The sequence below is a fragment of the Lygodium microphyllum genome, chromosome 30 (assembly GCF_053477565.2).
Source record: "Lygodium microphyllum isolate KBCC chromosome 30, Lygodium_microphyllum_v1.1.10, whole genome shotgun sequence".
In the NCBI taxonomy this organism is placed as follows: domain Eukaryota; kingdom Viridiplantae; phylum Streptophyta; class Polypodiopsida; order Schizaeales; family Lygodiaceae; genus Lygodium; species Lygodium microphyllum.
The window spans coordinates 38,573,859-38,597,897 of record NC_141164.1 but is presented as its reverse complement, the minus strand read 5'-3'; the positions used below and the strand labels follow the sequence as shown (position 1 = coordinate 38,597,897).

The following is a 24,039-nucleotide window of genomic DNA, read 5'->3' as shown; positions in this document are numbered from 1 at the left end:
TGTGAGCTGAGATGTGGGGGCCTCCTACCCCTTGCTCTGCGCCTCTGGAGCTCCAAGAGGAAGAAACCCAAGCATCTGTGATCCTTAAACTGCATGATTTGTCTCAAGGGTTCAAAACCCTCTCAAAACAAATAGTGGTATCTGCCTCGTATATCATAATATGTTGTGCATTGGTAGATGTAGTGTTCCTCTATCTTTGGTTCTTTGTCGCATAGTGGGCATATGCGTTCCTTTGTCTGTATCCCATCCCATTTGCGTGTCTCAATCCTTAGGTGGTGGGATGAGGAGTGGATCTGACCAATAACTATGTGCAATCCATGAAGCAACTGTATATCCATGTAACTAGGCCGGGTGATGAAACCATCCTGGGATACCTGAAGGAAGTGGACCTAGTAGTGTGCCATCCTCGTGCCACGGGGAGAGGGGGGTCAGATCCAATTCTTCTCTGTATCTAACCTCAATATGTCTACTCTGATCGGCTTAGGTCAAATGTAGGGCAATCTAGGCTATAGTCAAAGGGGGGTAGTCTATCAATCTGCAGCCTATGTTAACTCATCCATATACTCATTTGAGCATACCAACAATGCTTGTCACCATTTGCTGCTAGCTATCTAGAAGAGGTGAGGGCTAGTTGTGGGTATCTATTTGAGAGAGAGAGAGAGAGAGAGAGAAGAAAGAAAGTTATATTAACGTCTACAACAAAGAGAGAGAGAGAGAGAGAGAGAGAGAGAGAGAGAGAGAGAGAGGTAATCTCTACAAAGATAGTGTGAGAGAGATTGAGTATGCTGACCTGATGGTCTGATGTAATAGAATGTAAGAGATACAGAGAGAATGTTGACCTGACAGTCTCATGTAAATATTTACTACTTAATTCAATTATCTTCACAAAAAAGAGAGAGAGGTAATCTTTGTTGCTTCTTTGTTGTGACTTTTGTACTCTTTCAATTATCTAATCTTCCCTAAAGCGAGTTATGTAGGATGGCCTAGAGCCATCTTGCATCTTGTAATCATGTAATCTTGTATTTTTTTTTGTAATTAATACAATTACCCATTACGAGAGAGAGAGAGAGAAGTAATCATGTGACTTTTGTACTCATTTGATATAATATAATTACTCATTACCAAAAAAGAATCTCTTTTAGTCATGTGACTTTTGTACTCATTTGATATAATATGATCACTCATTATGTGTGTGTGTGTGTGTGAGAGAGAGAGAGAGAGAGAGAGAGAGAGAGAGAGAGAGAGAGAGAGAGAGAGAGAATGCATATGCGTATGTGTATGTGTGTTGCAGGGAGTGCTATGTTCTGTATCTCAGAAAATGGAGTGGACAATACTGTTTTGACTTGGGCAAGAGCTGCACTTGCATCTTCAGAAGAGCTTAAGGAAGCTGGTTGGATTGAAGATGTCCAAATTAACAATCATTTACACAAAATAGCAGCTTCTTGTATGGCCCATTTTCATCATCCAATCAGTCTTGAAAATGAGAGCAAGGTTTGTGAAACCTTTTGAAAGCAACTATTTTTTTTGTAAGTACTTGGGCAGTTTGATTGAAAAGTATAGTGCAACACTCCTAGGTTTTGGATAGGCTACTTTCAGCTTGTGGAACTGCTTTAACACAATACCCAACATCTATTGAAGAAGATCGCAATTTGCTTTCTACAGTTGACCATAAAGACCAAAAGGTACTTTGCTCAACTCTCGTTGAAAACCAATCTTTAAACAATGTTAATAGAATGTTGAGATCACTATGTGTTTTCTCCCATTCCATGATCCATCATAACTAATCTTTACAACTTTTTACTTATAAGGTGGCTGTGTAAGTACTTCAATGAACTTGGCTTGAGTAGAATAATTGAAGCCACTTGCAGCTTACAAGCTGTAGAATGGGTTATGTAGAAAGAGTAAAATTGAGCTATGTCGTCTCTGGTTCAAGATAGCGAATTTGCAATATGGCTAGGAGTTTTGGAGATGGGAGGCTTCATGCAGGTTTCATATGTAGGCACCAATTGTTTACAAGTTAACAAACAGCAAGAAATGATGCAACCGTTCTATATCTTTTTATATATCAAGTTCTTTCAATGTTTGCTTATTATAAACTGTTGTATCTTTTGCCGTTTTATGGGCCCAATGGTATTTCCCCTGGAATGCTCAGCATTATGGTATAAACCCCTTTATCATAAACTTTTGTTCGTATATTTGTGTTGTGCAATGCGATGTAGATTTGTTGGCATAGTGATCCTCTATTTCTCAGCTTCATTGTATAAAACACACACACACACACACACACACACACACACACACACACACATGCACGGACACAGTTTTTGTGTGTAAAATATTGAATGAACAATAAATGTAGAAAGTGGCCGAACACTGTAGCAGAGTGCAGCCAAATTCAAAAGCACTCATGAAAAAGATCATAATGAGGTCTATCCAATTTCTCAGTAACAAAGCTTTCAGAAAGAGATTGGAGCAGAGGTCTTCTGAAATAAGCATATCCATAAAAAACAGTTGCCTCAAAGGTAGCCAAGTTGCGGAGTTTCCAAACACTCTAGGTTGTCCTGAATTGTACCCAGGAAAAGCAAGTAGAATAAGAACCAAAGATCCAAAAAAGGCTGCCAAATCTGAAAGAGGGAAAGCAGAGTGTGAGAGAAGCAGAGACTCTCTGAATCAGCTCCTGTGACTGAGGACAGCTCCAAAAACTATGTGGAGAGGTCTCATTCGAGGCCCCAGATATATGACACATAGAAGAAGAAATCATTCTGGCAGCAAGCAGCAAACCTGAAGGGACAACACCAAGCATACATCCTCAAAGGAAGAGATGCTCCTTAAGTTGCCTATTTCTGGCCTAAATTTTAGAAAGTCTTCAACACCATTGAACAAGAGAATCTGTATAATGCCAAAGTGCATTGACATGCTTAGCTATCGAAGGCTGAGGTTGCAATATGACATACATTCTTTTGTCTGTCATACCATCAAGAGAATAATTGTTGCCATTGTATGAAATACTCCAGATATGTAATTTGTTTTCAGAGTTGAGATTAGGAACCTGCTGAAAAGGCTGGATCATATTACAAATGAGTCCATCTGCCACTCTAGAAAAATCTCTTATTGCTGAAAAGTAAGCCTTTCTTTGTTGAGCACCAGTCAATGGAGTACAACCACCTTGCTCTAGTGTAGACGTTTCTTATGAAGGGATGTACGTTCAACATCAGGCCTGCTAGTCCATTAATATGAGAAAGAGCATCTTTCCAATTAACAACCAACTTGGTACCAAAAGGACATGTAGGAACAGATCCCTGAAATTGCCTCAAAATCCAGTCCTCAGCATGAATGATCTATTTAGAAAAATGCATTTGTGTGGGACTGGCACATAAAGCAACTCACATTTAGCCCAAGAATGCTGCTCATTAGCAAATTTTTGCAATGGAGCCAATTTGTGTGCCAATTCATGATAATGAATGTTGAGAACATTCAATTAACCAGGCAAGTTTTGGGAGCGGATCTTTTTCATAGCTAGATGCCTGACATCTGTTTATGCCTCTCAGTTTTCCATAACATCTCTATTCCCATAGAAATATGAGAATCAATTTCAGATTTGGACCACATAAGAAGGGGCATAAAGAATTGGATGCAAGCCATGTCGAATATGCAAAGGTCAAGTAGACAACCTCCAATAATCACATTTGGCCCTCGTCCAAAACCCATCTTGACATTTGTTTGATAGTTATATTTATAGTTGCATTCCCTCCGCAGACCGAATGGATCTGTCCAATCCATCCAGTTTGGTTGGATCTGTCAGATCCGTCCGCCAGACAACCACCCCCCACCCCTTCAACTATGGCTGCTATGGAGGAATTCATAGACCCCTCAATTCCTCTTCTGCTTTGGCCACTTCCGCTGCTGCCACCCATGGGTCCAAGAGGCTTAAGAGACAAGCCAAAGTTGTTGAGGCCGTGAGATGTATTTCAAGGCCACTATTAAGGGAGCAACAAAGGAATGTGAAATTCAAGATAACACGAACCATCATCAAGTGCCATCTTCCTTTCCACATTCTAAGAGTGGATAGGTGGAGAAAAATGGTGAAGGCCATAACCATCGTGGGTCCATGTAAGGGGTGGCATGGAGTTACCTACAACAACATGAATACAAAGAAGCAAGATGAGGAGAGGGAGAGGATTATTAATATACTTATCTTTGTCCTCTTGGCACGTATTTCTTGCATTGTGGGTATGGATGGGAAGGGGAAAAGGACAACCGGGCAATTCATTGACAAGTATATCCGACAAGATACTATAGAGGTGAGTCTATGGTCTAGATTCTATCGTCGTGTTTCTTGAATACTTTATGGCTTATTTTGATTTAGTCATTCATATTTATAATATGTATGGATTGTGATTGAAGAATCAAGTCTCTACCTCTATCTTAAATCTCGATTCCCCACCTCTCTTCTCTCTCTCTCTCTCTCTCTCTCGGTAGAGGCTTTACCTCTACACATTATCCCCACCTCTATCTCTACTATCTACCTCTATCTTGGTCCTTTTTAAAATCAAGACATACTATGTTCCATGTATATGTAGATGGGGGCAAGTAATGCTGTCCAGGTCATCATTGGCAATACTTCAATTTGTTGGAAGATGGGATTACTTGAGGCATAATTCTTCTCTATTTGTGGACATCTTGTGCTGTTCATTACCTTGATCTTCTTATAGAGGACATAGGCCAGTTGGAGTAGTGAAAAAAATAGTGGTGCAGATGCAAATGCAACTATCAACTTCACCACCAAAAAGGTAAAAGTGCTTGTCATATTTTGGATGTATAGTGATAAATTAAATTTAAAAGCCATCCAAATCTTATTTTTCCATCACATGGTTCCTCCTTGATGGAGTTTATGATGTGAAAAACAACATACAAAAGTGTATGGTATATGAGGAGTTCAAGGCGTAGATGGATCAGAATCCCCTTGTGACCATGGAGTGGGGCAAAGCCATCCAATTGCTTTGCTTAAGAGAGTTATTTTGGATGGATGTGTGAGCCTTAGTCGTCATGATCACACCCTTGTATAGGGTTCTTTGCATGTCGAACATGGAGGGTGCCATCATGGGGTTTCTTACTCATTTCATGAGAGAGAGCATAGAGGAGATAAGGCTTGCATTGTGCTTTGATACCAGGGTTCCACCATACATATATGTAATTGGATGTTTTTAATGTATATTCTTTGTTAGACAATGAAACTCAATAAATTTTGTGCCTCTTGCATTTTTTCTTATTTAGTAAAATGGTAGATAAGTTGGATAATATCCCAAGGTGGAATTACATCCTCTATCTCATTGAGAAGAGGTGGAAGTGGACAAAGAGGCTTATCCATGGTATGATAGCTCTATATCTAGTATGGGTTGTTGAGTCTTATGTTCTTTTTGTATCTACTACTTTTTGTAATTGCCACTTAGCACTGGCGACTTCCAATACGATGATCCATGTTTCATCATTGCAGCTAGCTTTTTTGATTCATTTACGTGTCTTTAATTTTATAAATGAAATGGATCTTGTGAATTAATTGTGATTGAGTTGTGACTTGAGTCTTGGATTTATATTTGTCTCAACCTCTTATCATATTTATGAATCATTACTGAAACTTGAAGCAAAGTCATTTGCAGTTTGTAAATTGTAATAGTATTGAATGGATAATGCGTTGTGATGCTCTATTTGATGGGTGGCTACTCTCATTTAAAACAAAAAAGATTTACTAGAGTGACCCTTGATTTTCTATGTATTTTTAATGACCATACAAAACATTGGATTTTATCCGACATTTTTTGTGCGCACTCGGTACCATACTAAGTCCAAGGAGTGGGTGGATTGGATGGATTGTGCTTGACTACCTTGGTTATATATTCCAATGATAAGTAAATTGGTAACCCAAGTGTCTAGAAATAATGTGATTTTTTTAAAACAATATATGATTCCAATTATTTCCACTCAAATGAAGGAGGTTAGATTTTATGAACCTTAAACCTGCAGCCAATACAAATTTTCTAAAGCTTTTATGATGCAAGAGAGATCATCTTGTTTATTTATAGGTAGAAAAAAGAGTCATCTGCATTCGTTTGAGCCACAAAAGTAGAGCCATCAGAAAGTCTCAAGCCGTAACACTAATTAGATGCAATAAGATGATCAATATAAGACACATATTTATGAATAGCGATTTCCTAAAGCTTAGAGCTAAGCGAACACTCTTTTTTTTTCCCAAGATAAGAAATTTCTATTAATAACACCTTGGCGAATAACCTGAGGTAAAATACAAAGTACAAGGAACTCTGTGAAGAGTAACTAAGTACATCACAAATACAATGGTTGTGTGAACAACCAATCTGATGGGCTGTAATGCCAAACCATACGAGGGATAATGTGGAAAAAAGTGACTGAATTCCATGTCTGCAGAAAAGCCCCTCTTCTCTTCCTCATCCTCTCAGAGCTATCCTGCATCCTCTCTCATCTCCCGCAGAGGGTGTGAACGATCTCTATCCAAATCCTTGATAGAGTCTGTGTTGTGGATACATTTGGAAGGTGGATAGTATGGCTGCATCTCGTAGTCCAAATATACCAGGCTATGGTACTGGCAATCAACTCTCATCTATGGCAATGTCCTTGGGTCCACTATGCTTGTGAGTAATCTAGAGTGGGAATCTTGCTCAGATGCTGTCCAATGACAAGAAAAGAATAGCTCCCTTGAACATCCTCATAGCTACATGGTGGGCCTCTACTTGTGACCCATGCCACAGTCCCCTAGGTAACCACCATGGTCTTTGCTATGCTGTGAAATACTGTCCTGAGGGCAGTCCCATAGGCAATGTCTTTGTGTCTCCATTGGATCACCGCATCTTGCGCATGCTACTAGGTTCCTACCGTATCCAAGCCACGTGCCAACTACTAATCTCTTGTAAGCTACAAGCCATAGGAAGGGAGAGATCTTCCTAGGCCTGAAGCTATCATGTAACCTCCTCCAAAAATCACATGGGAACTCCTTTGTGATTCCCTCTCTGTGCCAATAGGAGAAGGCTTTTGGCTATGCTTTGATCTTGCTCATCTGTATTCTCCTCCCCAACTTGGTAGTGTAGCCAAAGAAGGCCACATCCCAAGGTCTATCAAGGAACGGGTCCCTCCACACCCACTCTCCTGGATCTCACTGTAATCTTTATAGAGGTCTCCTTTGGTAAGCCCAATATCTCCATTCATCAACCAGACAGGTGGCTGGGGTGTGGGTCAAGTTTTAAAATAGTAGAAAATATTACATAAATGTAGCATGTAAGAAGGAAAAAGGGATGTGCTACTTCCTCTCGAAGTGAACCACTACTTCGATCCTTTGTCTAGAGCATCCAATGAATGCTGCCTAGTCGAGGTCCTCTTGCTGGAGACGGCCATCCTTCTCAACCATAAAAGTAAATGTCTCGTCTTCGCTAGTCGCAGAGAGAAGAATGTCTCCTCTAGAGAAGAAACTGATCCAAGTTTGAGAGGTCTATATCTATTCGCAAATTTGGTGGAACTTCCTCCGTTACAACCTCAATCATAACTCTGGCTCCCTTGAGCCCTTGTAGTCTCTGTCTCTAAGCCTCCTATGGTAGCTCCTAGAATGCAAACCACTCTCCCATTGATACAACAACGTGTTAAGAGAATCTCCCCCATGATAAGTATGTCCTCTATCCAAAAGTGTGGACGGAGTCTGATCTCAAGAGGTTATTGAAGAGAAGAGGTTGCCTTCTCTTTTCTGCACCATAGGGCCAAAACACTCTAGGAGGGTGTTAGGAGACTCAAGAAAGTAGATGGATCCATTGCATAGGGCCCCTTGGAGGTGAGACATGTGACTACATAGTACTACATAGCTTTACTTGGATCCACTACTAGGCCCCGAGGTTATGAGAGGGATAGAGAGATAGTATGGCAAAGCATAAAGAAGGTTTTGTTCAAGAGCGTAGCATCTTGGACAACATCTTCACTTTTTGGGAGTCAACAACTTTGGCTTGATCTAGGAATGAGGACCTTACCATGCTACTTCTCCACTTTGAGAAGGTGTACGAGTGTGTCAACTGGGAGTTCTTAGAGGGTATGATGTTGAGGATGGGATTACCAGAGCAGTGGGTCAGGGGAATAGCGGCTCTCTACTCTTCAGCTCATAGTAGGTTATGACAAGTGGGGCACGAGGAGACAGATCTAGCATTCAGAGATGAGTTAGACATGTTAAGATATTGGCTATTACACCCAGCTTAGCCTCTTTGTATAGAGTAGTGTGGGCTCAGGATGCAGAATCCCATATGCATAGTGGTGGAAAGTGCAGCCTAGTCTATCTCTATAAAGCATTGTACTTGACTATCACTTTCATAATGAGTAATGCAATATCATGATGCTTTCCTCTTTCAGTTAGTGTCATTGTCATTGTGAGTCCATTATACAAGATTGTGTTTATGAGTCCAAGCTTCCATCTTGGAACCTAAATTCACTCGTGTAAGAGTTGTCTCTATAGTCTCTATGTCAACATGTATCTAGCCTTCATCTTCCATCCTCCATAGCTCCTGCCATGCTCTAGATCCGTACTTTTTACATGGTATCAGAGCCCAGTCGGGCATGGCCTAGCTCATCTCATCTTCCTTCTCTACTCTTCCAACTCCTCTTCATCATTGCTCAGCTCAAGTAAGCTCAAGTCCAGCTGAAGGTCTCATCTTCCACCTCTATCTTCAGTTGACCTTCTTGGCAGCCATAACCAGCCTGTACCTACCCTTCTTGGAGCTTTCATATCTCTCAAACCAGGCCATATCAACTCACGATTTCTTCTGTGGACCTCCTTTGCACAAGCCACTCCCTCCTGTGCTAGAAGAAGAAAAGAAGATAAAATCCAAAGAAAAATCAAGCACCTCTAATGATGAACAAATGTTATATGTCGGTAATAGGTACAAGGACAAGAAAGATCGATTGGTATGTGACTTCTGCAAAAGGATCGGGCATAGGGAGAAATTCTATCATGTCAGCAGGAAGAGGTCTCAAGAGGCCTATCTAGCTGTTGTTAAAGAAGAAGAAGACCACTAGAAGAATGATAAGCCTCATCAGTCATTCTACTCCTATTCTGATAGACTTTTTTAGCCTTGTATTGCCTAGCCCTAATGCTTCAGACATAAACTTGTAAACTCCTCATGTAACCTTGTACTACAGCCTCTGTACACTTTGTGAGGCCCCTGTTACAGCCTCTAGATGTCCACCATGTCTTTGGCACCCACACTTAGCTTTTTTTGCGACAGCCTTTGGTGTTTACCATGTTTGTGGTGTGCCCACACTTCACAGGTGGTTGCTCACTAAAGCCTCTACACACTTTGTACTAATTGGTTGTGATTGAGGAGGGGTGTTGAGATATTGGCTATCACACCCAGCTTGACCTCTTTGTATAGAGTAGCATGGGCTCAGGATGCAGAATCCCATATGCACAATGGTGGAAAGTGCAGCCCAGTCTATCTCTATAAAGCATTGTACTTGACTATTACTTTCATAATGAGTAATGCAATATCATGATGCTTTCCTCTTTCAGTTAGTGTCATTGTCATTGTTAGTCCATTACACAAGATTGTGTTTATGAGTCCAAGCTTCCATCTTGGAACCTAATTCACTTGTGTAACAATTGTCTCTATAGTCTCTATGTCAACATGTATCTAGCCTTCATCTTCCATCCTCCATAGCTCCTGCCATGCTCTAGATCCGTGCTTTTTACAAGACAAGGCTGCTCACTAGCCCCTTCCTGTTCTTACTTGTAGTAGAGGCCATGAACTCCTTCTTGAGAGATAGATTTATAGTCTGTATACCCTCCCATCTGCCTATCTCAATCCTCAGGTGGTGGGATGAGGTGTGGATCTGACCAATAACTGTGCGTAGTCCATGAGGCAGCTGTGTGTCCATGTAATTGGGTCGGGTGATGAAACCATCCTCAGATACCTGAAGGAAGTGGGTCTGGTAGTGTGCCATCCTCGTGCCATAGGGGGAAGGGGGTCGGATCCAGGTCTTCTTCGTATCTAACTTCAGTATGTCTGCTCTGATCACATGGTTTAGCTCTGATCGGCTTAGGTCAAGTGTAGGGCAATCCAGGCTATAGTCAAAGGGGGGTAGTCTATCAATCTGTAGCCCATGTAGACTCATCCATGTACTTATCTGAGCATACCAACAATGTCTGTCACCATCTGCTGCTAGTTGTCTAGAAGAGGCCAGGGCTAGCTGTGGGTATCTATCTTGGGGGAGCTCCCATAGTCTATGTATGAAAGTCACTGCCTGGACCAAGGCCTCAGCCACCATGGGTGATGCTCCCAACTCAGCTTTGATAATCTCATGTGGGGTCGAGCTCTTCGCTCGTATCATATGTGAGATCATCATGACCAGTGGTCTTTCCATATGTTCCCACCCGTCATAGTATTCCTTCTCTGGTCCATCCTGGTCTCCCAAAGGCTGTCTCCTCTTGTGAAAGAGACTCAGACCCCAAATAGCTGCCCCATATAGGAGTGTGGGTGTAACCAGGGTGTCAAAAAGCCACAATTTGGTGTGCGGCTCATGAAATTGTATGTGAGCACATTGCCTCTCCAATGCACCTAAGGCTGCATATGCTTTTGCCAAACGAGCCTCTGATGTCTCTCTCCAAGAGCACTGTGGTCCCTTCAATGTGACCCCCAAATAGACATACTGCCTAACCACCTCCACTGGCTCTCTATCAAAAGTAAACTGGTGCTCAGCTCTTGTCACCCAAGCAGCTGAAGTGTTAAATACCATAACTTTAGTTTTCCCAAGGTTCACCTTAAGATCTCTATCTCTGCAAAAAGCTGATAATGCATCCAAGTGTCTATTTAGTCCCTCAGGTGAGTCAGATATAAGTACAATATCGTCGGCATAAAGCAGTAATGGTATCAGCACTCCAGCTAGGCTGGCTCCGGCTCCACCAGTTCCGTCCACATATTCTGAAATTTCATCTATGTACAACCCAAATAGTGTCGGTAAAAGTGGACAGCCTTGTTTCACCCCAATGGTGCTATTGACTGTATCCGAGATGCCCTCACGTGTTCGTACTCTGCCCGTCACTATCTCATAGAAGGCATAGATACTCCACTGTATCTCTACAGGCACATCAATGTTTTGCATTCTTCTCATGAGTCTAGCACGTGGCACTATGTCAAAGGCCTTGCGAAAGTCCACAAAACAGCAGTAGATCTTTTTCTTGAATGCCTTGCCTTCTTTGATGATTGCCCTCAATGTAAAGATATGGTCTAGAGTTGTATATCCCCTCCTGAAGCCAGCCTGGCCTTTTGATCTCAGGCCATGCATCTCGGCCCATTCACTCAATGCTTGTTCCACGATAGAGCCATATATTTTGGCCAGCATGTGTCCAATCATGATAGTTCGATAGTTACTAGGTAGCGTGGGGTCTCCACTCTTAAAGAGCGGCACGAGAGAGAGAGAGAGAGAGAGAGAGAGAGAGAGAGAGAGAGAGAGAGAGAGAGAGAGAGAGAGAGAGAGAGAGAGAGAGAGAGAGAGATGGCAAAGGCTGTTCAGGAGTGCAACTAGTTGCGCCGACCTATGAGAAAGCCTTGACTGTGCTGTGTTGACCTATTCTGTGGTACCAACAAGACAAGCTTCGACATGCTAGACATGGCAAAAGACGAGTAGAGCAGGAAATGTGGGGGTTTGTGTGGCTGCATATGTGATTTGCAAATTGATCAGTGTGGGGAGTTGAGTAGTATTGTGGGGCAAGTTTTCAAAACCAGCATTGGGGGTTTTGCAGAAAGCATCCTGGGGAGACTTGGGTCTTGAAGAGGGAGTGCTAAAGACATACAAAACTGCAAGGGGAGACCTGTGAGTGAAAATGTTGGCGCATAAGTAGGTGGACACGTGACGTTGGCATCCAGACCTAAAACTTATTAGACTTGCCGTGGTAACCTGCAATGTGACATACTTGGGAATGCTAGTAGTCCTATGTCTTGCATAGTCATCTCTTACTTATGAGGCTTAGTCTGAGTCAGAAGTTTAAAGAAATGCTTGGCTATAGAATACAAACACAATTGTATGACAAAAATACAGATTGATAAAGAAACATAGTTAGTATTAGGAAAACATAGAGGCAATGAACACAGAAGATGAAAGAATCTAAATAATGAATAAATACGATGCTCAATGCACCTCATACATGAACTCTTACCATTGGGGATGCTTTAGAGCCTCTTATCAACTCTCCGGCTTAGAATGTGCAATATAATCTACCATAAAGGCAAATGCAAATGAGACACTAGATGCAAGCCATGCAAATCTTCTAGGATCCTTTGGAGTGGAATTTGATGGAAGGATTCTTGAATCTTGCACGGCTTGCTAGTACCTTTGAGGTAATAGGCCTGATAGAGGGGGCTTGGATGTTAAAGATTCTACAGGTGGGTTAGGAGCAGGTAGCAAACTTGGCTCAAACGGCACTATCCTTGATATAGTAGGTGGAGGAATTGGCTTAGAAGCTATTGTAGAGGGATGCACAATATCTCTCTCATAAAATTCTCTCTCCGAACAATCACTTTTCTCGTCAAAGGATTAAACAAGTGATTGAATTTTGCTTTGGAGAAATATTCAACAGAAATTAGTAGATCAGCTTGGGAAGTGAGCTCTCCTATTTTATCATCGGGATTGTGCATATAAGGGTGACATTTGAAAGCTCTAAAGTAGGAAATTAGAGGCTGAGTGCCAAAAAATGACTTGAAGGATATCTTTTGAGGGATTGCCATAGTTGGAGGCATTGATTGAGAATGCACACTGAAGTGTTAATAGCCTCAACCCAAAGTTGCTCAGGGAGCTTGTGAGCTTGTGAGAAATGCCATGTTCTTGCAAAAATTCAGAAAACTTGTGGAGGATGCTAGGAAAAGCATTAAAACAGCCCAGGATCATACCACGTTTTATGCTAATCAACATGGTACTCCTCAAGAGTTCCAGGAGGGCATGTGGGTCTACCTTAAAGTCCCAAAGGGCTCCGATTCAATGACTACCGGTAAGTGCTATAAATTCTTTTCAAGGTATTGTAGCCCTTTTTATTAAGTAGCGTATCCTAAGAGATGGATTTATCTTCGGGAATCTGAGTTCACCCTATGCTCCACTTGAGTCCTTTGAAAGAACGATTGGGATAAGGTGAATTGATTGTTTCGATTGAGGAAGTCCCAGGCTTGAGGATATTGCTCATTATATTCCACTCAAACTTGAATTGGTTCTTGATCTTAGGACTAAATGATCCCATCGGATTGTTTATCCTGAGTATTTGGTCAAGTGGAAAAATCGCTCAGAGGCAGAGACTACTTGGGAGTTGGTACGTTCATTGAAGAGTCATTTTTCTCACTTTTTCCTTGAAGATATTGCTGAGGATAACAATCATTCATAAGGGTGGAAGTATTACATTCCTCGACATTCGGATGGGCACTAATAGCATTGTTCACAATGGTCATGAAGTGACTATGTATGAATGCACTAAGGGCACTTCGGGGTTAGGGTAGTTGAGTCCTATTTTTAGGACTCAAGGCTCTATTGTGCACATTCATTGTGCGATCACCACTCTTGGACTAGCGTCCTTTCTTTTAACCCCCTTGGACCGACGCTCGCCCCCGATGATGCGATTTGCGGTGCATCCTCACCCATGCATTCGTCATTTTTTATCTTTGCGTTGCAAAAATGGAGCCCCCCCCCCCCCCCCCCCCCCCCCCCTCTCTATTGTGCACATTCATTGTGCGATCACCACTCTTGGACTAGCGTCCTTTCTTTTACCCCCCTTGGACCGACGCTCGCCCCCGACGATGCGATTTGCGGTGCGTCCTCACCCATACATTCGTCATTTTTTATCTTTGCGTTGCAAAAATGGAGCCCCCCCCCCCCCCTCCCGACGTCATTAATGATGTCGTAAAAAACACTAAAAGAAAAGCGTTCTCTCTTTATCATCGATGTCGTCATAAAAAATGCTAAAAAGCAAGTGTTCTCTCTTTTACCCCCCCTTGGACTAACGACGCAATGCGCGGTGTGTCCTCACCCATATGCTCGTCAATTTTTATCTTCACGTTGCAAAAACAGAGCCCCCCTCCGTGACGTCATCAATGACGGTATCAAAAATGTTGAATTAGCCAACGTATCTGTACACCGAGATGGTGTGGGTTGGTGGTATGGGACACCAACCCTTGGAATGTGGTCGTGGCCCAAAGTGTTGCTAGCTCCCAAACTTGGAGGTGAGCTCGTTTGGCTCTATTGTGGGAGGTGAGTTTGATCTCTAGTCCCTCTTATTGTGGATATGTCTTGTGTCGTATCTTGTGTACAGGTTGGATCCTAGGGGGATGTTTGACTTCTAGTTTCCCCCACTACGAGGGCGATAAATTAAAATTGTATGTGCATGTTTTGAGATAATTTTCATAAAAGGCCCAATTGGCTGTGTTTGAATTGTTTGGGTATGCATCCTTTGCTTTATTCTCTTAAATGGGGCACTTTTGCGGCCCATTACTTTTCTTGTGGGAAATTGGGCCATTTTATGGTTAAGTGCCTAGAAAAAATGGATGCCAAGGTTGCTTCTATTGACACGGTAGAGATGATGGTTGAGAGTCTTGATGAAGAGCCCCTTATGCGCAGAAATATGGATAAAGATAAACATGCCATGCAAGCCTTAGATCAACTTGAACCTGGTTGGATTGATGTTCATTGCCGATTGTCATGCATGCAAGTTTTGAAGATTCCATGCATAGATATGTGCGAAGGAAGGATAAGTCTTCTTATGAACATGTTTCTGAAGTGACTCCTTCAAGTCAGCGGATGTAATGAAATGCTAAAGTTTTTACTGATTGTCCTCGGGATGTGCCAGCTTGTCTTGCCTTTGATAAGAAAGGCAAGGTGATTACTCCTTGGGATTGTCGCTTTCCAAGACCGGCTCTCAAGTTGGGGGATCATGTGAAGAAAACAGTGGAGCAATAGTTAGGGTTTGCATTGAGGAAACACAAATTGTACAACCACAATAAAAACACAACAATAGAGACACATATGTGCAAAACTTAAACCCTAAAAGCGGAATTCAAAACTCAAACACAGAAACAAACACAAGCTGAAGGAGAGAGATAGAACACAATTGTGAAGTGAATGAAAACTGCAAACGAATGAAGAGTGTACAAAGTGCCCAAGGGTAGAGCAAGTAGAGAGTGACGTTCACTGAAGACGGATCTTATTTACTATGGCCACCAGTTAGAGTATCAGAGTGAAGAAAACTATCAAATGCAAATCCCAATAGAGGGTGGAAAACCTAATGAGAGTAGAGAGGATACTTGAGGAGGAAGGTGGCAATTGAAAGATGCAAACACAAGCAATAGAAGGGGTGATGATGAAAAGCGGTAGCTATAAGTTGCAAATGCAGCAGTGGAGCAGCCGCTTGATGAGGAACACTTGTCACATGGGCAATTGAAGTGCAAACGCAAGCAACAACAAAGTGTCGGACAGTTGATGATAGTAGTGGAGGTCCAAACGCAACAATGGATGGTCACCAAATAGTAGGTGGTAGCATGGAGGAAGTTGCCAACGAGCTAGAGGGGTAGAGGGAGTGATGGCAGCAGTCGTGAAGGCTGGACTGCCACATGGTAGGAGATTGATGGCTGAAATATGCACGCAAGGGTGAGAAACTTGCATAGAAGGGATTAAGATTGAATGGGGGCAGCTTGTTTATTTATAGATGTGGATGGACTTTCCCAAATTAGGGTTTCATTGAAACTCTCTTGAACTGTGTACCATTTTTAGCTTTTTCATCAAATAAGCATGTTTTGGAATTGTTTAAGAGGCTAATTAGCATGTAATGCATTTCTTAGCTCAACACCGTCTCTCATGCCCAAAACAAGGCTAGAAAGAAAGGCCAACCTAGGTTTGTTACCTAAGGCATTTCACCCTAAAGTAGCTAGGTTTGCCAACCTAGGTTTGCCCAAGGCATCCCACCCCAAAGTAGCCAAGGTATTGGACAAAGGGTACACAGTGGTTGCCCAGCGGCATACCAAGACTATAGAGGCGATGGTTATCTTACCAAGGGTGTCTAAGTAGTCACCCCAAAGAGAACATGGCATCGGATAAAGGATGCTTGTCGGCCCAGTGACCTATCAAGTCCTACAAAGGTAGATGGAACGACAATAAACTTGGTTTTTGTTGTTTTGCTTTTTTTTTTTTCATTAAAAAAAGGTATGTTGAGAGATGGTTTGTGGTCAATTAAGTAATTGTACCATATAGAAGAATGAGAAGGGATGGTTAGGTCCAACCCAACAAAAAATAGACAAGCTACCCATTTACTCGAGGGTGTCGATGAGGAGAGAAGGGTGATGAAGTAATGGTGGTGCGGTGTACAAACCACTAGTGGAGACAACTTAGGATCCATCTAGTGGTGCTCTACACAATGAGTATGCTATATGTTGTGAAATGCTCATGCAGCAGGTGCCACTTGGACATTGTCCAACGTAGGGAAATTGTTTACTTGCCCAAGTGCCCTTTACGAAGATGATGAGATCATGCAATGCAAAGGAAGGAGTTACAATAGGTGGGGCAAGGGCCGATGTTAAAGACAAGTGCCAAGGCTCATGTTTAACCATGAAAGGGTAGGAACCCCCTATCAACCCTAGATGTCGATGTTGAAGGTGAAAGATGAGCTGGATGTCAGTCTTTGTGTGGTGCTGAGAACCATGTGTAAGGAATCATCCCAACTAGAAGAACAAGATAAAAGTCACGGCCATAATAGCGGCAAGATAGATGCTACATGATCCACCTTGGGAGGGGAAACTGCCATGTTGGTAGAAGAGCAAAACTCCTAGGATGATGAAACCATAAATGGGACAAGGCACATCTTAAGTCTCCAGCCCAGGTAGGACTGGTGTAAACTTGCATATTAGCCCTACACTGAAAACAAGGCCCTACAAAAAAGAGATGAAGATTTGCAAGCACAAAGGTCAGTAGTGAGATGCTAAAAAAGAAAAAGAAGAAAAACTAACTGAATGAACACAACAATGATGCACATTTGTATGTGTGTGTGAGTAAATGCAACGGAAGTCTTAAGAATGAAAATCTAGGAAAAAATCCAATGGGCCCAACTCAATAGCCTAAAGATCTAAGAGTGCAAAGATGGAGCTAATCTAAGGATGTGGCTACCATCGCATATGCCCACTAGTAGGTATTTGCCAATGAAATGCCTGACAAGGTGGTAAGATAGTCCTAGATGGAGGTGAATGTGAAGTGGATATGTAAGGTGCAATGGGATCGTGGCTCGCAAACCAATCAGTCAATGGCTATTGAGGTTGTTTGTGTGCAACATGTCTAGCAGTTGCTGGGGCCAAAGAAGTAGATGGGGTAGTAGTGGGAGGGACTGTCTAGCATGAGTGGAGGCAGTCACAGTGGTCTACTAAGTTTTCTAAGGAGAAAGACCCTAGGCCTTGGTACGACACTCCTCGTCCACATGGCTCAATCTTTAGCAATGTATGCAAAACCTATTTTTCTTAGGGATTTGTTGCCAGGTGGGTTTTGTTTCTTTGGTTTCGTCTGAAGAAGGGGAGTCACCCTTGGTGTGGCTTGCCTTCATATCTTGCGAGTTCTTGCCACTGTTGGTTTTACCTTGCAAAGAAGATGCAACCAGCCCTCTCTCTAAATAAGTATGTGTGGAGTTCTTATGGACTATGTCAGGAATTGACACTCAAACTCATAGTAGAAGGTTGGCAATCTAGGTAGTGAGATAATGTACTAGATAAAATGGAAGTATTTTTCGTGCAACTTATTCAAGAAGAACATGACTTGATCGTTGTTTGATCATTGTTTGACTTCGGGGAGCCAGTAGTGGCGAACACCGTGAGTAACCTCCCATATTTGGTCAACTTGACTTTTAGATCATCCCCTTCCTTAATGGAAAGCTCTTGAAGCTCAAAATTGAGATTGATATGTGGAGTGCGATCCCTTTCCGCAGAGCAGTTAATGAGATGACTCCAACGCTTAGATGTGAGGGAAAAATGCCGTAATTGAGTGTGGAACTCAGAAAGCAACCTTTGCATTAACTTCACATTAATTATGACATTGCAGGCTCTCCATTGATGGATGTGATTAGGGTAAGCTAGTCAACATAGGCTCTAGACAAAGAACAAGGTCCCAAAGTCCCTAAGATTTAAGCACTTGTTGCATGAAGTTTGACCAAATAGTGAAATTTGACCCGTTAAAATGAGTCTTATCCATGAAGGCATTCTAGGTTGTTGCAATAGAAATGGTAGTGCTAAGAGATGGATAAGGCGTGTAATAAGGGTAGGATAGGGGAGTGGAGTACACTTGGGGATTAATCCCAGAGTGCCCACCATGCATGCGAGAATATGCATTCAGGAAGTGTGCATGGTGGGTCCGAATGTGGGCATGGATTGGCTAGGCATGGGCATGGTAACTGCATGAGGATCTCATGGAGAAGAGATAGGGACATGTAGAATAGAGGATGGGAATCCTTGCGTAGGAGTGACCCATGGAAAGTGTGATAACGCACCACATGTAGAGGATGGAAATCCTTACATCTGAGAAGTCTACGGATGTGTGTAACTGGGGGTAGTGAGGAGGACACCCATCACGATTGTCCCAATGAGAAATGATGTACTCACTTGTAGAAAGATGGACGGAATTGTGTTAAAGGGTAACATTCCCTCTAACGAAACCCCATGGTGCAAAGTCACTTGAGGATAAGTGGATGGTATAATGTTAAATGGTAGCATTCCTTGTAATGATGCACCGTGATGTAAAGTGGTAGGAAAATGTGAGTATGGAATAGAGAATGAGAATGTGCTAGGAGTGGAAATGGAGGTTCCAACTCCAAGTGTGGGGGATGCAGAGGTGGAGTGTAATCCCCAAGGTTTGGAATGAAGAAGAGATGAAATTGAGGTGTGGACTAGAAGAGGGTGGGATGGGAAGGATTTAAGAAGAGTGGCTTACATGCTCAAATGAAACAGAAGATGTAGATATATGTGATGAAGGATGCCTACTTCGAGAGCTCCCTCTGTTGAAGTTACATCCAAAAAATCATCCAGATCGTGCACACCAAAAGAAGAAACATGAGAGGGTTTTGATTCATATGACTCAAAGGGGTTGTACGAACTTGACACTGGACTTGGTTGAGATGAAGAAGATGGGTCACTAGTCGTCCCAAATGTCATATTTTCTATATGATCTGGAGAAATTGCAAGCCTCACCAATCGGTTTAGATGGAGTAGTAACATTGGTAGGAGGGGTGTAAATTCGACTATACATGATACACAAGTACTCTTCAGACTGCTTTGTCATGAGATTGAAATCTAGAATAGGAGAAACCAAAGAAGGTGAAGGTGAAGGTGGGGTGTCATCTTTCTCGTTGAGTCCATAATGCCTCCTCAGAGCCTCTAGTAATGGAGAAGCTTGATAAGGCATCATGGGGTCCTGAGAAGAAGGTGACTGAGACATTGTGATTCGGTTATGAGTTGTAAGTGTGCCTCGCACAAAACTAGCACTCCACAATATACATAGGATACTCTTTACAAGAGCACCAGACTTGATATCATGTGAAGAAAACCGTGGAGTAGTTGCTAGGGTTTACACTGAGGAAACATAGTGTATGACCACGACAGAAACACAACGATATAGACACATACATGCAAAACTCAAAACTCAAATACAAAAACAAACACAAGCAGAAGGAGAGAGAGAGAACACAACTGTGAAGTGAATGAAAACTATAAATGAATGAAGCGTGTACAGAGTGCCCAAGGGCAGAGCAATACTATCGGAGAGTCACGTCCATCAGAGACGGATCCCAAGTACCGTGACCACCAGTTGGAATGCCGGAGTGAAGAAAACTGTCAAATGCAGATTCTAGTGGAGGTTGGAGAACTTGGTGACAATAGAGAAGATGGTGGAGGAGGCAAGTGACAGCTAGAAGCTGCAAACACAAGCAGTAGATTGGGGTGATGATGAAAAGTGGCAACCAGAAGTTGCAAAATGCAGCAGTGGAGCAGCTGCTTGATGAGAAACACTTGTCATTTGGGCAGATGGAGTGCAAATGCAAGCAGCAATAGAGTGTCAGACAATTGGCGATTGCAGTGGAGGTCCAAATGCAGCAATGGATGGTCATGAGGCAGCAAGTGGCAGCATGGAGGGAGTCACCAGCCAACTAGAGGGGTAGATGGAGTGATGGCAGCAATCGTGAAGGTTGGATCACCATGTGGTAGGAGACTGATGGCAGAAGTCTGCACACAAGGGTGAGAAACCTATACAGATGTGGATGGACCCTCCCAAATTAGGGTTTCACTGAAACTCTCTCGAACCATGCACTGTTTTTGCATTTTTCATTTAACAAGCATGTTTTGGGGCTGTTTAAGAGGCTAATCAGTATGTAATGCATTTCTTTGCTCAACAAATCAAACCTCTACATCTAAGTCTAATCCTATGGGCAGAATGCCTTTGCAATGCTGGTTGATTTTTTGGATGATGGGATATTTGAGGCTTTGGCAGAGAGAGAGTCAAACTGAGGTAGGGTCAACCTCAAACCTGATTTTCCTTTTATCGATATATGAAGATCACCATTTGGAATGTTCGTGTAATTTGCTCGTGAAGCAAGCAACATGACATGTGGCACATTTTACGTGAAAGTAGTTGGGGTGGCTGTTTAATATAAAAGTCACAGTGAAGCAAGCAGAATTTTGGACTGCCATGGGTTTTGGTTGTTTTATGCCAAGGGCACTGCAATGCATTACTCTAGTGTCCTCATGGTTGTTCATGAGAAATTTCAATTGGCGCTTGTGAAGAATTTCATTCAGCCCATCATTTGGCGACATGGTCTTGATCAGATTGTATAAATGTTATGCACGATGATGCTTTTTTACTATGACAGTATTGCAAAAATATGCTTAATCAGACATGATGATGCTTTTTTGCCAGGGATACTGGGGTTGACAGTATTGCAAAAATATGCTTTATTAGATCACTTTCATTTGCAGTTCAATGCGCTTGGACAGTCCATTGTCTTCTTTGCACAGTTTCAGGGCAGATTTCCTTTGCGCTTTAATTCCTCCTATTTGAGTCATGCAGTCTTCCAAGGTTACATGGGTCAGCTGCTTGACTTTCAGTGCATGGGAAGTGCCTACTTTGAGCAATTGATTTGGAATGTGCTAGATATGAAGCTCGTGTGTGGCTCTAGCAAGCTATGGAGGGTGAGGCTCCATGATGGAGAGAGAAGAGAAGAGGAGAGAATGAAAAAGGGCTCTTGCACAACAGGTCGAATAGATTGATGTGATAGATGTTGATAATAGTACATGGTTAGGGCCTCATTAAATAGCCATACGGTTTCCCCCAAAACTTGGGAGGTGTAAAAGGTGACTCTTACTTCTGTTATAGAGCAGTTCAGCAAATTCCATGAAGAAAAGCCTAAAGGACCAGCAGCAAGCATGCAGTTCCACTCACATGCACGTGTGCGGGTTTAATGGTTAACATTTGTGCTCATAAATGTGAGGTTGTCTACAGGTTAGCAAGCAAATGTTTCACTACAGTTGAAGCTAAGGGGTTGACATTATAACTTAAGATGCTGATTGCTATTTGGTCATTTGCATTTCATCTCATATTCTTCTGTGTGCTGTTATAATGTTTGTCAATGGATGCCATAAAAATGCATAATCATTTACGCCATGGGTGTGACTGTTGTCATGTATTCGCCCTGTAAAGCAAAAAAGTGTTTTGTTACTGATTCAGTTTTCTTCACGAACGATACTCCTCTGTTCATGACAGTGAATATGATCTGTGTGCTTGTAGGTCCCATCTCTCATTTGGTCAAGGAAGCAAGCAATCCAACTTCTCATAGCAGAAAAATTGGCTTTGAGAGGAGCATGGAAAAAGCTGTGGCTGCTGTCAAAGAGGTTGCAAAATGGGGTGCACCTCAGCAAGCTGCATAAGAAATCCACTCCAGCAAGAAAGATGAAGACTTGAAGGTTAACATCTGTTAAGAAGATGAAGTTGCCTTTGAGAGAAATTTGAACTTGAGTTATCCTGTCCATCGGTCCAAGGAGCATTCTACCTCATAATACAATAGTTCAAAGCTAGCATAGTTAATTGCATCCATTCATATTTGTTAATTACTCCTAAGATAAGTATTTGCTTCACTAGATGTAATTATATATCCTAGTCCAAAAGAATACCTTGTGTTAGCTAACTACATCTACATCTGAGCATGTCTTGGTTTGTTGGACAACCCTCACAGGGCCCCATACAGATAGAGTTTGAAATCCACCAGTTCATCCCTGGGACTCAAACTTGATTTGTCATTCAATCCACGCAGAGGCTTTAACGGTAGCCCTAAAACTGCGAGAAATGCCATCATGTTTTGTTAAAAAGCATGTCTTGTTTTAAGGAGAATCCTGACTGTCCTTTATTTCTTGCTTTTTCATGAAGGTTATACAAAAGGATTGTCTTGTGTATGGCTGGTTCTTGATTATACTTGCATTAACAGGTTTGAAATGCGGGTTTCATATGTTGGCAACAATTTCTTACAAGTAAGAAACGTCAAGAAACAAGTTTCGTATGAAAGAGAGTACATGAACAGATGTTTGCATGTGATACAACACTGCAAGATAGTCCAATCGATCCTTCTCAAATGTATTCAAAGTCCTTTTTGTTTTACTAGTAAAAGCACAAGGAAGAGTGAATTACTCAATTTCCCATCATGTTTGGCAATCCAGAAACAATAAACAGGTATCAAGGGTGATGAATTAGGAACTCGACTGGCATGAGGGATAATGATGGAAAATATCCAATGTCAAGAGAAGCAGAGACTCTCTGAATCAGCTCCTGTGATTGAGGGCAGCTCCAAGATCTATGCAGAGGGGTCTCATTCGAGGCACCAGATATATGACATGTAACAGAAGCAATCATTCTGGCAGCAAGCATCAAAACCGAAGGAACAATGGCAAGCATACATCTTCAAAGGAAGGGATGCTCCTTTTTTAAGTGGCATTTATCTCGTCCAAATTTCAGAAAGACTTACAGCGCCATTGAACAGGAGAATGTGTATGATGCCAAAGTGCATTGGCATATTTAGCTATCGAAGGCTGAGGTTGCAATACGACATACAACCGTTGCCATTGTATGGAATATTCCGGTTATGTAATTTGCCTTCAGAGTTGAGATTAGAAACCCGCTGAAATCGTTTGACCATATCACAAGTGAGAGTGCAAAGAGGCCGGTACTGATGACCCAAAGATTACATCCGTCATTGACAAAGAGCCATAACAGGACCCTGGGGAGAAAGCACATCTGCCACTCTGGAAAAACCTCCCATTGCTGAAAAGTAAACCTTTCTTTGTTGAGCACCAGCCAATGGAGGGCAAAAACCGTGCTCCAGTATAGACATTCCTTACAAAGGGAATCACTTTCAGCATCAGGCCTGCTAGTCTATTAATATGAGAGAGAGCATCTTTCCAACTAACAAGCAAAAGGACATGTAGGAACAGGTCCTTGAAATCGCCCTGAAATCCAGTACTCAACATGAAAGATCTCATTAAAAAATGCGTCTGTATGGGATTGGTAGCTAAAGCAACTGACATTTAGCCCAAGAATGCTGCCCATCAGCAAATTTCTGCAATGGAGCCAATTTGGGTGCCAATACATGATAATAGATGTTGAGAACATTCAATTCATTGTGGAAGTTTTAGGAGGAGATCGTTTTCATAGCTAGGAGCTTGACATCTTGTTATGCCTCTTAGTAGTCAAATGCGTTGCATTTATGTGTGACACTGATCCCTTTGATATGAGGAATTTGACCTTTGAAGGCATAAGAGTAAATGAAAGTGTATAGAGAATGCTGAAAGACGAGCTGTCCAACAACCGATGGCTCTTGTGGGAGTAGCTTGAGGGAGAACATTACTACAAGCTATCCGACTTCTCTTAAGATTATGAAGTCATAATTGATGCTAGCACAGTTGTGCTAGGATGCATCCTTACTCAAGAAGGTTATTGAGTGGC

General features: G+C 42.2%; 1 protein-coding gene across 3 annotated transcripts in view; it reads left to right on the top strand.

The window, feature by feature from the left end:
• Window positions 1-22,402, top strand: part of LOC148009749 (fructose-bisphosphate aldolase-lysine N-methyltransferase, chloroplastic-like) — a 60,968-nt gene extending 38,566 nt beyond the window's left edge. For all 3 annotated transcript variants that reach the window (XM_087673285.1, XM_087673284.1, XM_087673283.1), the window contains exons 7-9: window positions 1,292-1,491; window positions 1,575-1,682; window positions 21,835-22,402. In XM_087673285.1, the coding sequence (XP_087529411.1) occupies window positions 1,292-1,491; window positions 1,575-1,682; window positions 21,835-22,008 (482 nt within the window). In that variant the 3' untranslated portion in view covers window positions 22,009-22,402. The remainder of the gene's footprint in view (window positions 1-1,291; window positions 1,492-1,574; window positions 1,683-21,834) is intronic.
• The last annotated feature ends 1,637 nt before the right edge of the window (window positions 22,403-24,039 follow it).